General features: G+C 46.5%; 1 protein-coding gene across 1 annotated transcript in view; it reads right to left on the bottom strand.

The window, feature by feature from the left end:
- LOC126988342 (uncharacterized) overlaps positions 1-15,000 on the bottom strand; it is a 76,758-nt gene that overhangs the window by 1,296 nt on the left and 60,462 nt on the right. The window contains exons 17-22 of the mRNA XM_050846400.1: positions 8,501-9,794; positions 6,479-7,063; positions 3,078-3,185; positions 2,322-2,525; positions 1,990-2,091; positions 1-1,362 (exon numbers count right to left, since the gene is read on the bottom strand). The exon at positions 1-1,362 is cut by the window's left edge and continues 1,296 nt beyond it. Of these exons, the coding sequence (XP_050702357.1) occupies positions 265-1,362; positions 1,990-2,091; positions 2,322-2,525; positions 3,078-3,185; positions 6,479-7,063; positions 8,501-9,794 (3,391 nt within the window). The 3' untranslated portion in view covers positions 1-264. The remainder of the gene's footprint in view (positions 1,363-1,989; positions 2,092-2,321; positions 2,526-3,077; positions 3,186-6,478; positions 7,064-8,500; positions 9,795-15,000) is intronic.

The raw sequence follows: 15,000 nt of genomic DNA, 5'->3' as shown, positions 1-15,000 counted from the left end.
CACACACACACACACACACACACGTACACACACACATACACGTACATAATAACCGCGGAAGATCTTGTCTGCAGCGAAAATGGGGGCGGAAGGGGGGGAGGGGCGAGAATGGGGGCGGGAGAGGGGGGGGCAGTAGTAGTAGTAGTAGTAGTAGTAGTAGTGGTGGTGGTGGTGGAAATATCTGACGTTCTGTGTTGGGGGAAGTACCGTTTGGGGGGGAGGGGGGCGCGAAGAGGTGGGGTGGGGGGGCGGTAAGGGGGAGCGTTACCTAGAGGGTCTCAGGAGCGGCGCCCCCTCCTTTAACGACCCCCTGGAGACCCCCGAAGTCCGACCTCTGATAGCCGCGACCGATCTGTGTAGTGAAGCGAGCATTGCGGACATACCCCCAGAACTACCCCCTGAAGTGTCCTTATCCGCGTGGGGAGCTGCTGGGGGGGTCACTGGGGCGGGCGGGGGGGGCGGGGAGCACACACTCTTCGACCTACGGCTGGCCAGAACCCTCGGGGGACGGCCACGCACGGATGACCCCCTGGTTGAAGCGTCAAAGGTCGAGAGCTGGTCGTCACATAAACTCCTTTGCCGGGAGAGCCTTCGCCGTCGGTCGGTCGTGTAAACCAAGCGGTCTAAGAGGAATTGCTCGGCGGGGGGCATCCGGGCTAGCTGGGTGAGGAGCTGAGAGAGCCGCCGCTGGACCGGTCCCGCGCGGCACAGCTCGGAGCTACGCGTCAGGAGCAACTGGGAGCGACTTCGGTAGAGTGATGAGAACTGGTCTGGCAGCAGCGGGCGATCCTCCAAGCTGTACAAACTCGCGTACCGCCTCAATTTCTCTCGTTCTCGGAGTACGACTTTTTCCAGGCGTAGCAGATCCGTTTCCGTAAGTGGTCCGAGGTTGTCCGTCGCCAAGGCCTCGTGTAACTCCACCAGAGCGGACTTCAAGCGGCCTTCTGCGATGTCCCGATCCACCTTCTTCGCGAATCCCTTCTGGTCCTCAGCTAACTTCCGCGCCAGAAGCTGTATCTCCCAATCCTGTGAACTCAACTCAGCTTCTCCAGTTTCCCCGCCACCCCCCTCCTCTTCCTCCTCTTCCAGCTCCTCCACGTCGTCCTCCTCCTCATCCTCCATGGGGAAGAGGTCATCGGAGAGGGACTCATCCAGGTCATCACCCCCGAGGGATCCTAACCCCCCGCGGTCATCCTCCGAGGAGAATGAACAGACATCGTCGTCGGTAGAAGATCCAACATCGAGACGTACTTCGCCACCTCGACCTCCCCGTGGGTCCTCCATGGAGCGGACTGCCCTCGCCTGCCGCCCCACCTGGCCGGCCCCCGCCCCCCCCTGGGTTTGCTGTTGCTCGACTGTGACCTGTTGAAGGGGTTAAGGGTTGGGGGGTTGGGGGGGGTTATGGGAAGGGAGAGAGAGAGAGAGAGGGAGAGAGAGAGTGTTAGTAAAGGGACTGGTTAGATTTTCTCCACCTCCTCCTCCTCTTCTTCTTCCTCCTCCTCCTCCTCCTCCTCTTCTTCTTCCATCTCCTATATCTATTCTTCTTCTCCTTCCTCCTTCTCCTCCTCCTCCTCCTCCTCTTCTTCTTCCATCTCCAATTTCTATTCTTCTTCTTCTTCTTCCTCCTCCTCCTCTTCCTATTCTTCTTCTTCCTCCTCCTCCTCCTTCTCTTCTGTTTCTTCTTCTTCTTCTTCCATATCCTCCTTCTTCTTCTTCCTCCTCTTCTACCTAATATCCTTGTTCTTCCTCCTCCTCCTCCTCCTCTTCCTGTTCTTCTACTCCTGTTCTTCCTTCTTCTTCTTCTTCCTCATAATCATTCTCTCCTCCTCCTCCTCCTCTTCCTTCTCTTCTTCTTTTCCTCCTTCTTCACCCACCCCTTCTTCTACTACTACTACTACTACTACTACTACTACTACTACTACTACTACTACTACTACCACCACCACCACTACCCCCCTCCTCCCCCCCTCCCACGCCCCCCCTTCTAACCTGATGTGACCACGAGTGCCTGGTGGTGATGGGGGGGTGGCGACCTCCCCCGGGTGACCCCCCTGGAGACTGGTGGATGATACTCTCGATGGAATTGCACCTCTGTTGAAAAGGGACAGGTGTTAGACAGGTATGGGGACAGGGGTGGATAGGGGTGAATCTGTACAAACACATATACATACACATAGATAGATAGATAGATAGATAGATAGTTAGATAGTTAAAGACACACAATAAGTACAAACACATATACATGGCCTACACATAGATAGATAGATAGATAGATAGACACACACACACACACACACACACACACACACACACACACATACCATAAACAGCGGCTCATCCTCGTCACTCCCTCCTTCAGAACTTGTATCGGACGAGGATCGAACGAGTGTCTGCAGTCTCGTGAGGGTTGCCTGCTGACCCACGTGGCTACCCCCCAGCGCCCCCTCCGCCCCTCCCTGCCTTCCTTCACCACCGCCCCCTCCTCCTCCTCCGCCGACCCCGCCACCACCACCACCGCCGCCGCCCTGGGTTGGTGTGACGGGGAGGGATGGAGGGAGAGAGGGAAGGGAGGAGGAGGAGGAGGGAAGGAAGGGGTGGAGGAGAGAGAGGGAAGGGAAGGGAAGGAGACGGAGGAAAAACAGACAAACATATCAGTAAATACAATACGCACAAACGCACACACACACACACACACACACACACACACACACACACAGAAACATATTAACAAACAAAAGACTTTCTATTCTAATATCTTTCTATCTTTCTCTATCTTGCAAATTTTTTTTTTCTCTCTCTCTCTCTCTCTCTCTCTCTCTCTCTCTCTCTCTCTCTCTCTCTATATATTTGTCTCTCTCTCTCTCTCTCTCTCTCTCTCTCTCTCTCTCTCTCTCTCTCTCTCTCTCTCTCTCTCTCTCTGACTTCCCTTCCCCCAAAATAAAAAAATAAAAAAATAAAAAAATAAATAAAATCCAACCCGAAGAAAACGAATTGTAAATAAAGAACCTCTGACCCATTTTCTTTCTCGCTGACTCCCATTTTCTTTCCGTGACCCCCGTTTTCTATGCCCCCCGTACCTGGAGTAGCGTGATGGTATGGGTCAGCTGTCGTATGGTCGCGTCTCGTGCGGCTAACTCTTGCTGCAACTCCTTCACGCGCGACACCCACGCCACCTCCACGTCCTCCTGCAAACAACACGGGGCGCACAGTGTAAACAATAGGTGTAAACAATAGGTGTAGACAATGGGTGTAAACAATGGGTGTAAACAACAGGTGTAGACAATAGATGTAAACAATGTGTGTAAACTGTAAACAAGGGAGTATAGGCAAAGTGTAAACAATGGGTGAAAACAGTGTAAACAATAGGTGTAAACAATGAGTGAAAACAGTGTAAACAACAGGCGTAAACAACGGATGTAAACAGTGTAAACAATAGGTGTAGACAATGGGTGTAAACTGTAAACAAGGGAGTATAGGCAAAGTGTAAACAATGGGTGAAATCAGTGTAAACAATAGATGTAAACAATGGGTGAAATCAGTGTAAACAATAGATGAAAACAATGGGTGAAATCAGTGTAAACAATAGATGTAAACAATGGGTGAAATCAGTGTAAACAATAGATGAAAACAATGGGTGAAATCAGTGTAAACAATAGATGTAAACAATGGGTGAAATCAGTGTAAACAACAAATGTAAACAATGGGTGTCAAGCGTAAAAAAATGAAAGTATATCTAAAGGCAAAGCATGTAAACAACGGGTGTAAACTGTAAAAAGAGAAGTGTAAATATTGTAAACAGGATGTGTAAGCAGTGTAAACAATGGCTGGAGACTGTATAAATGGGTAAACAATAAAATAAAGGAGGATAGAACGTAAAATTGGGTGTAAACAATATCAAAAAGGGCTGTAAATTGTAAATAGGATGCAAACAACACAATATAGGTGCAAACAACATTAAAAAAGGAGTGAAAGAAAACGTAAAAGGGTGCAAACAACGAATATGTAAACAAATAAACGTAAAAAATAAGTGTAAACAATATAAGTGGCGTAAACAAAAACGTGTAAACAGAGAGCGTGTAGACTCCAAAATGTAAACAAGGAGAGGATCTTAAGCTTACGAGCAAACAAACAAACAAACACTGGCAAACAAGCAAACAGCCGCAGCCCAAGAGCGAGATGAGATTCAGGAAGGTTATAAGAGCAAACACACACAAACACACACACACAAACACACACACACACACACACACACACACACACACACACACAAGTAGAAGAAGTAACAGTTATTGGAAGTTTTTTTTTTTTTAATCAATGTTTTTTTGTGTTTATTTACGATCTGAAATAAATTATGAAGTTTAAAGTTTAGTCATTGTTATTTTTGTTTTTATTATTATTATTGTTGTTTTTATTAAGGGATTTTATTTTTATTTTTTATTTTTTATTCTCTCTCTCTCTCTCTCTCTCTTACACACACACACACACACACACACACACACATACACACAGACAAACAGAGACATGGACACACAACAAAGACGGACAGACAGACAGACAGACAAACACAGGCCTAGCAAACAACAGCAAACACTCAAACAAACAAACAAACAAACAAACACTATCTCCTCCTCTTCACAGCCGAGATCTGCGAATCTTATTTTTCAGTGGCGGCGTGAACCATTTGTGTCTCTGAATCGCAAATTAATTCAACAACGCTAATGAGGAGACGCTTTGAAAGCCTTTCATGTCAGGCGTCTTTCACACGGCGCCGGCCAGACCCCGCGCCCACGGTGATGCACGGCACGCCCACACTGACGCCTGATGATGGAGAGGTAACATTCGGGCGAAATGCACCGCTTCTCCGGGGATGTATCGCCTCCATGCTCATGTTTAACGTCGCGGCGTGCGGGCTGTGTGGTCGAGAGTGTGCACCAGAGACGCCCTCACAACACACAGGGCAAATTCAATAGATAAATTTTCAGCCTAACAGCAAACAGATCTTAACCCGGTATCAGCGGGGACCATGTGTCTTAATGGTCCCTCTAAGCGAGAAAAATGAGAAAAAATCATCACTCACAGAAACCACTTCATAACATATATCAAAGCATTTGTGATGAGTTTATGTATCATCTGTTTTGGGGGTTTATATCATGGCACAAATTTGGCCCGTCGCTGCTACACGGTAAAGCCACAAATTTGGCCCGTCGCTGCTACACGGTAAAGCCACAAATTTGGCCCGTCGCTGCTACACGGTAAAGCCACAAATTTGGCCCGTCGCTGCTACACGGTAAAGCCACAAATTTGGCCCGTCGCTGCTTGTAAGTAAAGCCAATTTGGCTCGCGTCTATACACGGTAAAAGCCACAAATTTGGCCCGTCGCTGCTACACGGTAAAGCCACAAATTTGGCCCGTCGCTGCTACACGGTAAAGCCACAAATTTGGCCCGTCGCTGCTACCGGGTTCATAAACTTTTTTATTAATATTATAGTTATTATTATTATTATTATTATTATCATTATTTTTATTATTACATATGAAGGTAACACAGATCGGGCCTGGGACACCATGTCTTGCACGCCGCGCCCTGTGGACCTCCTCGTGAACCGGCGCCGCACGGGTCGTCACAGCCAGGAACAAGCAAACAAGAATTACCACACGCAGTAATGTACAAGCCCCAACATTGCTCTTTCCTTCCTCTCCAAGCTGCAGACAACGGTTTACACTAACAAGACAATATTAACAAGCATTTTCAAACTTTCCTTTCCTTCTCTTAACAAGCCACAAGCAAAGCGTGGTTCAAAGCCGTGTAGAGTAGTTTACAAGCTCAAGCAATTCTTTTCTCCTCCCTTAACAAGCTGCAAACAACACTCACGTAAACATCCGTGGTAGACAAGCAAACAGTTTACAAGCAATGTCGCAAGCACACATAAACAATGGGTTTTTACAAGCTCGTTTTTCTTCCCCTTTTCAAACTTCACCCCAGCCCTTCCTTCCTTCCTCCTCCCTTCCTTCCCTTCCTGTCATCCTCTTCCTCCTTCCTTCCTTCCTTCCTCTCCTTCTCTCTTTCATTCTTCCTTCTTCCCCTTTCCCTTCTCTTCCTGTCATCCTCTCATCCTTCCTTCCTTCCCTTCCTCTCATCTTCTTCCTCCTTCCTTCCTTCCCTTCCTGTCATCCTCTTCCTCCTTCCTTCCTTCCTTCCCTTCCTCTCTCATCCTCTTCCTCCTTCCTTCCTTCACTTCCCCTTCCCCTCCTCTCATCCTTCCTTCCTTCCCTTCCTCTCATCCTCTTCCTCCTTCCTTCCCACACTTCCCCTCCCCTTCCTCTCTCATCCTCTTCCTCCTTCCTTCCTTCCCTTCCCCTTCTCTCTCTCATTCATCCTTTCCGTCCCTTTCCTTCTCTTCCCTTCCTCTCACTCCATTCCCTTCCCTTCATCTCTTTTCACTTCCCATCCTTCTCCTCCTCCTCCTCTCTCTCTCACCATCTTGTCTCGAAGGATCTTTCTCACGCCGAGCACCAAGTCCTGGGCATGGGTATCCTGGGTCCCGTCCAAGCCGATGGCACTCAACTTTACCATGAGTTTGTTGACACCATCCGTCGTGCTGGAAGACGTGGTGATGGTGGTGGTGGTAGCTGTGGTGGTGATGTCCTTGAGGGGGGCCGCGGAGGTGGTGGTGGTAGCCGTGGTTGTGGTAGCGGTGATGAAAGGGGAAGGTTCCGTGGGTGCCGTAGACAGGGCGAGGATGTTATTTGAGTTCAGTGAGGTGTACGACTCGGTGTTGGTACTGGAACTCCGCCTCTCCCCAAAGAACGCTGGCGGGGGCGGTGACGATAAGGTCTTACGCTGGAAGGACACGGTCTTGCTAAGCTTTGACCTCCTGGCTACGAAACCCTCCACCGTGGGCGCCTTCATGAGCCTGCGCAGGTCGGCGGAGTCCGGGGGTAGAAGGTTGCCTCTGGAGTCTTCTCGGGACATTCGCTTCAGGATACTCTTTAAGGTCTTCCGTTCCGGGGTCTCTGTGCTCTCAGGTGACGATAGAGGTGGGGAGACGTCTTCTGAGGGAACCTGGCATGGGGGGAAAGGGGGGGTGTAGAGAGGAGGGGGTAAGACCGCGGTAGTTGTGGTGGCAGTGGTAGGTGTGGTTGTTGAAGTAGTGGGTATGTTTTAGTAGTGGTGGTAGTAGTAGTAGTAGTAGTGGTGGTGGTAGGTATAGTCAAGTCGGTAGTGCTTGTAGTAGTAGTAGTAGTAGTAGTAGTAGTAATATCAGTATTTTTCATTAGTATTAAAAATTAGTTTCAAGAATTAGCTGCAAAAAGTATTAAAAATTGCAGTTGTTTTAAAAATTAGCTTATTAGTAAATCTTAAAGTAGTAGTAGTAGTAGTAGTAGTAGTAGTAGTAGTAGTAGTAGTAGTAGTAGTAGTAGTAGTAGTAGTAGTAGTAGTAGTAGGAGGAGGAGGAGGAGGAGAAACTGGTTAAGGTATAAGAAGAGGAAGAGGAATAAGATAAAGAAGAAGAAGAGGAGGAAGAAGAAGAAGAGGAAGAGGAAGAGGAGGAGGAGGAGGAGGAGGAGGATTAAAAGGAGGAGAAACTGGTTCAGATATAAGAAGAGGAAGAGGAAGAAGATAAAGAAGAAGAAGAGGAGGAAGAAGAAGAAGAGGAGGAGGAGGAGGGGAGGGATGGGGGGGAGGGGGGTCAAAATCCAGGTAGGTGAACGCACACACGAACACACGCACCTTGATTGGGGTCACCTTACCTGTAACTCTTCGGTAAACAAACAAACAAACAAACAAACAAACACGCACGCACAAACAAACAAACAAAGGTGAGATTCGTGTTTTAAATTAATACGTTTTTTTTTTTTCGTTTTTTTTTTTAATATTCCGCTTAAGTGAAGGAGGAGGAGGAGGAGGAGGAGGAGGAGGAGGAGGAGGAGGAGGTTAGTGGGGAGGGAGGGAGGAAGAACTTGAGTTTAAATGAGAGAGAGAGAGAGAGAGAGAGAGAGAGAGAGAGAAAATATTGAATACGCATCTAAACACACACACACACACACACACACACACACACACACACACACACACACACACACACATATTTTTCCATTGTATTTAAAGATTTTAATAATACACTTAAAAATACAATTATTATCATTATTATTATTATTATTAATATTATTATTGAAAATGTTTGTTATTTAGCATTTGTAATTATGTAAGGTTGGTTAGCACACACACACACACACACACACACACACACACACACACACACACACACACACACACTTTTTTCTCCTATCTCTCTCTCTCTCTCTCTCTCTCTCTCTCTCTCTCTCTCTCTCTCTCTCTCTCTCTCTCATCCCTGTGCTGTCCAACTCCCTTCTGCAAGAGTTGACCAGCATCCCGAATCTCTCACCCCTACACACACACACACACACACACACACACACACACACACACACACGAACTACCCCCCCCTCCTTCCCCTCCCCCCTCCCACCCCAGTACCTGCAAGGAATCCACTCTCTGCAGCTGGCGGTCCTGCAAAACTCCGGAGGGCTGCGTCAGAAGGAAGGTTGGGTGCGCGACCTCCCTCCCAATCGACCCCCTGCGCACCCCTTGAACGGCAGCCTCCCCGCCGGCACCAGGGTCACTGTTGCTTCGAAATACAGGGCTGGGGGAGCGGCCTGGGGTAGTAGCAGTGGTAGTTGTAGTAGTAGTGGTAGTAGTAGTAGTTGTGGTTGTCATATCCGCCTCCGTGTCGCTTTCCCGCATTGTGTGAAGGGTCGGGGTGGCTGGAGGCGGCGCCGGGCGTGGTGGAGCGTCCGTGCTGCAAATTCGTCCCTCCGCCATTGCCTTTCGAAAACTGTCACTTCTGGCAATTTTGTCCTTATTATCATTTACTGCGGTGGATACTCCAGTTGGGGTCGCTGTCGGGGTATCCTGAGTGCCCCCCACGCCCCCAGTAGGCACCCCCGCACCCACTTTCTTACCCAGTAGCTTTCCCAGGGCACGGTCTAGCGCGGCACCCCCTGAGACACTGTTCGCAAGGGTATGGGTTTCACTTCCTGATTTCTGCGCCCCATCAGTAGGGCTCTTCGGCGATTTGGGATCCTTGGCGTCCTTGGGTTCCTTGGGGTCCTTGGGGTCGTCCTCTCTCTCCGGGGGTCCTGGGGTTCGTGTGGCCCCCCCTGGTTTTGGGTCCGTGGGTGGAGCGGCGCCAGTTAGCATAGCAGCACGGAGGCGGTTTTTGAGCAGGCCGGCTGGTCGAGGCGCGGTGACGGTTGCATTAGTCTTAGAAGTAGTAGTAGTAGTGGTTGTAGTGGTAGTGTCTGTAGTGGTTGTAGTGGTAGTGGGAGGGGTTTTAGTGGTAGGGGACTTGATTTCCTCCTTCTCCTCCTCCTTCTGCATCTCCTTCTCCTTTTTTTCCTTCTCCTCTCTCTCCATTCTTTCCTTCTCCTCCTTCGCCTTCAGTAACCTTAGTCTAGCGAACAGAGGCAGACCAGCACCAATCACCTCACCCTCCTCCTCCTTCTTCTCCTCCTCCTTCCTCCTCTCCTCCTCCTCCTTCGCTCTCTGCTGGCGTTCCTTGTCCTCCTTCTCCTCCTTCTCTTTCAATAGTTTCAAACGCTGCAGAAGAGGGAGTCCAGCCCCTAGAACGCCGCCGGGTGCTTCCTCTCCTGAATGTGCGCGCCCTGGACTTGTACCCTGGCTGGTCTCATCGCTGGTCACTCTTGCCATGCGCTTGAGGACCCCGCGCTGCCCGGCACTTGAGTCACTCCCGCTGCGACCACTAATACGCCTGTGTGGGGTGGAAGAAGCTGTGTTAGAGAGTGGGATAATGTGGTGAAAGACTGGTTGACTCTTGCATAAGGGAGTGGGACAGAGGTGAAAGAGCTGGGGTGACAGTTGACTCTTGCATAAGGGAGTGGGACAGAGGTGAAAGAGCTGGGGTGATAGTTGACTCTTGCATAAGGGAGTGGGACAGAGGTGAAAGAGCTGGGGTGACAGTTGACTCTTGCATAAGGGAGTGGGACAGAGGTGAAAGAGCTGGGGTGACAGTTGACTCTTGCATAAGGGAGTGGGATAGAGATGAAAGAGCTGGGGTGATAGTTGACTCTTGCATAAGGGAGTGGGACAGAGATGAAAGAGCTGGGGTGATAGTTGACTCTTGCATTAGGGAGTGGGACAGAGGTGAAAGAGCTGGGGTGACAGTTGACTCTTGCATAAGGGAGTGGGATAGAGATGAAAGAGCTGGGGTGACAGTTGACTCTTGCATAAGGGAGTGGGACAGAGGTGAAAGAGCTGGGGTGACAGTTGACTCTTGCGTATGGGAGTGGGATAGTGGTGAAAGAGTGGGGATGCTGGTTAACTCTTGCATAAGGGAGTGGGATAGAGATGAAAGAATGGATTTACTGGTTAACTTTTGCATCAGGGAGTTGGACAGTATAGAAATGAGAGAGTGACTATGCTGGTTAACTCTTGCATAAAGGAGTGGGATAGTGATGAAAGATTGGGTTTGCTTGTTAACTCTTACATAAGGGAGTTGGACGGATAAGGAATGAAAGAGAAGGGATACTTGTTAAAGAAATGAGAGAGGAAATGCTGGTTAACTTTTGCATACGGGAATGGGATAGAGATGAAAGAGTGGAGATTCTGGTTAACTCTTGCATTAGAAAGTTGGACAGCACAGGGATGAAAGAGTAAAGATGCTGGTTAACTTTTGTATATGGGATGAAAGAGTGAATATGCTGGTTAACTCTCGCATCAGGGAATTGAACAGGATAGAGATGAAAGAGTGAAGATGCTGGTTAACTCTTGCATCAGGGAATTGGACAGCATAGAGATGAAAGAGTAAAGATGCTGGTTAACTCTTGCATCAGGGAATTGGACAGCATAGAGATGAAAGAGTGAAGATGCTGGTTAACTCTTGCATCAGGGAACTGGACAGCATAGAGATGAAAGAGTGAAGATGCTGGTTAACTCTCGCATAGGGAATTGAACAGTATAGAGATGAAAGAGTGAAGATGCTGGTTAACTCTCGCATAGGGAATTGAACAGTATAGAGATGAAAGAGTGAAGATGCTGGTTAACTCTCGCATCAGGGAATTGGACAGCACAGAGATAAAAGAGTGAAGATGCTGGTTAACTCTTGCATCAGGGAATTGAACAGCATAGAGATGAAAGAGTGAAGATGCTGGTTAACTCTTGCATCAGGGAATTGAACAGCATAGAGATGAAAGAGTGAAGATGCTGGTTAACTCTTGCATCAGGGAATTGAACAGCATAGAGATGAAAGAGTGAAGATGCTGGTTAACTCTCGCATCAGGGAATTGGACAGCATAGAGATGAAAGAGTGAAGATGCTGGTTAACTCTTGCATCAGGGAATTGAACAGCATAGAGATGAAAGAGTGAAGATGCTGGTTAACTCTTGCATCAGGGAATTGGACAGCACAGAGATAAAAGAGTGAAGATGCTGGTTAACTCTTGCATCAGGGAATTGAACAGCACAGAGATAAAAGAGTGAAGATGCTGGTTAACTCTTGCATCAGGGAATTGGACAGCATAGAGATGAAAGAGTGAAGATGCTGGTTAACTCTTGCATCAGGGAATTGAACAGCATAGAGATAAAAGAGTGAAGATGCTGGTTAACTCTTGCATCAGGGAATTGAACAGCACAGAGATAAAAGAGTGAAGATGCTGGTTAACTCTCGCATCAGGGAATTGGACAGCATAGAGATGAAAGAGTGAAGATGCTGGTTAACTCTCGCATCAGGGAATTGGACAGCATAGAGATGAAAGAGTGAAGATGCTGGTTAACTCTCGCATCAGGGATTGCATAGAGATGAAAGAGTGAAGATGCTGGTTAACTCTCGCATCAGGGAATTGGACAGCATAGAGATGAAAGAGTGAAGATGCTGGTTAACTCTCGCATCAGGGAATTGGACAGCATAGAGATGAAAGAGTGAAGATGCTGGTTAACTCTCGCATCAGGGAATTGAACAGCATAGAGATGAAAGACTGAAGATGCTGGTTAACTCTTGCATCAGGGAATTGAACAGCATAGAGATGAAAGAGTGAAGATGCTGGTTAACTATTGCATCAGGGAATTGGACAGCATTGGGGCCTTTAAAATAACCCTAAAAATGGGGAAATCTAGGGAACTCTTGCACTTAGGGAAAGAAATATAGAGGATATACAGAGAGAGAGAGAGAGAGAGAGAGAGAGAGAGAGAGAGAGAGAGAGAGAGAGAGAGAGAGAGAGAGAGAGAGAGAGAGAGAGAGAGAGACTACTACCCTCCCCTCCCCTCCCCTATCTATGTATATACACCCCCCTCATGTATACACAAAAAATACATACATACATACATACATACATACATAAGTGCAGAGACGACTAAAAATATACATACACATAGAGGCGTGTGTGCGTAGACATAACCGCAACACACACGTACACAGAGAAACATACATAAAAACGTACATAGGTATACATGAACTAGTAAAAACGTACATAGAGATAAACTACTGTGTGGGATTAGGTATACATACACATATACATACAGATACATGCATATACATAGCAATAGGAGTTAGAATATGTATAGTATGTATATTTATGAATTAATGAATATATATGAATTAAACACGGTATATAATAAGTTCATAGGATTGCATAGGTATAGAATTATGTATATGTATTATTTTATGTATATATTTAACTGAGAAAGAGTGTAGGAAGTGTCCAGGCTAAGATATGTATTGCTTTATGTATATATGTATGAATTTATGTATATATTTAAATAGCTTAAATTTGCAGGGTTAAGGATATGTATAGATTTATGTATACTTCAATTAACTTATGTATATATGTGAAAAATTTATGAATATGTATAAAATTTGAAGAGAGAGAGAGAGAGAGAGAGAGAGAGAGAGAGAGAGAGAGAGAGAGAGAGAGAGAGAGAGAGAGAGAGAGAGAGAGAGAGAGAGAGAGAGAGAGAGAACATTACCTGCCGTGAAATAGTAGCAGAAATAGTAGTAGTAGTAGTAGTAGTAGTAGTAGTAGTAGTAGTAGTAGTAGTAATAGTAATAGTAGTAGTAGTAGTAGTAGTAGTAGTAGTAGTAGTAGTAGTAGTAGTAGTAGTAGTAGTAGTAGGTCAACACGAATATTACAAGTATTACAATTATTAATATTTCCAAATTTTAAGGAACTTTCCAAAAAAATTATATATAGAAAAAAAACCTCTGCTATAATATTCTGTAAGTGGAAGTCATGCCTCTCCTCCTCCTCCTCCTCCTCCTCCTCTTCTTCCTCCTCCTCCTCCTCTTAATACATATAAAAGAAGTAAGAGATAAGCTCAATTCTGTAGATATATGTACAAACTAACTAACATAATAATAATAATAATAATAATAATAATAATAATAATAATAATAATAATAGAAATGACACCAACCCCTCCTTCTGCTCCTCCTCTTCCTCCTCCTCCTCCTCCTCCTCCTCCTCCTCCTCCTTTTCCTCCTCCCTATCTACGATATATAAAATGACACATGCGAAGATAGGCCTATTTACTATACAAGGTGGTGGTGGCGGTGGTGGTGGTGGTGGTGTGTGTGGTGGAGGAGGAGGAGGAGGAGGAAAGGTAAGGGAAGAGGAAGAGGAAGAGGAAGAGGAGGGAAATGGAAGGAAAGGGAAGGGAAGGGAAGGGAAGGGAAGGGAAGGGAAGGGAAGGGAAGGGAAAGGAAGGGAAGGGAAGGGAAAGAAAGGGAAGGGAAGGAAAGGAAAGAAAGAACAGGAAGGGGAAGAATGGAAGAAGAAGAAGAAGAAGAAGAAGAAGAAGAAAAACAAAAAACAAAACAAAAAATTCACCCAAAATAAGAAACACATTTGTAGTTGGAAAACAGTTTTGAATCGCCACTAAACACGTACGGAAGAGTCCTGCAGATGTGTGGGAGAGAGAGCAGGTGTGTGAAGGTGTGTGTGTGAGAGAGAGAGAGAGAGAGAGAGAGAGAGAGAGAGAGAGAGAGAGAGAGAGAGAGAGAGAGAGAGAGAGAGAGAGAGAGAGAGAGAGAGAGAGAGAGAGAGAGAGAGAGAGTTGGACATGTTTAGAAAAGAAGGGAGAAGAGAGAAATTCAATAAAAGAAGTGTAAATAAAATAACGAAGCAGTGCAGGTGTGTGGAAGCGATTCGACACATGTGGAAGGTTTGGAAGGTGTGTGCGAGCGAGTGGGAGGTGTGTGGGAGGGAGTAGAGGGCCTAGCATGTGTGTGGAAGCGAGAAACAGCTGTGGAATGATAGATTTGGAGAGGTGGAACAAGAAATGGAAAGTGGAAGTTGTGGAATGATTAACAGGTTTGGAACAGGTTTGGAAGGGTGGAACAGGTGTGGAAGGTGTGGAAGAAGGCTTTGACAGGTGTGTGGGAGCGAGAAAAAGTGAAAAACAGTTAAAAATGAGATATATAGAAATAAAAACAGGTTTGCAACAGGTTTGGAAGGCTTGGCAGATGTGGAAGAAGGCTTTGACAGGTGTGAGGAAGCGAGAAGAGATGACAAAAACAGTTTAAAAATGAGACACAGAGATAAAAACAGGTTTGGAACAGGTTTGGAAGGTTTGACAGGTGTGGAAGTTATTGAAGAAGGCTTTGACAGGTGTGTGGAAGAGAAAACACGTGAAAAAAGAGGTAAAAAAATGAGAAATAGAGGTAAAAACAGGGTTGGAACAGGTTTGGAAGGCTTGACAGGTGTGTAAGGCGTGGAAGAAGGCTTTGACAGGTGTGTGGAAGAGAAAAAGTGAAAATAGGTAAAAAAAATGAGATATAGAGGTAAAAACAGGTTTGGAACAGGTTTGGAAGGCTTGGCAGGTGTGGAAACATGGAAGAAGGCTTTGACAGGTGTGTGGGAGAAAGAAAAATTGAAAAACAGTTAAAAATGAGATATATAGAAGTAAAAACATGTTTGGAACAGGTTTGGAACAGGTTTGGAATGCTTGACAGGTGTGGAAGGCGCG

The sequence above is a fragment of the Eriocheir sinensis genome, chromosome 69, assembly GCF_024679095.1.
Source record: "Eriocheir sinensis breed Jianghai 21 chromosome 69, ASM2467909v1, whole genome shotgun sequence".
Classification (NCBI taxonomy): Eukaryota; Metazoa; Arthropoda; class Malacostraca; order Decapoda; family Varunidae; genus Eriocheir; species Eriocheir sinensis.
Note: the sequence above shows the minus strand (reverse complement) of the source record. Positions and strands in the feature narration are given on the sequence as shown.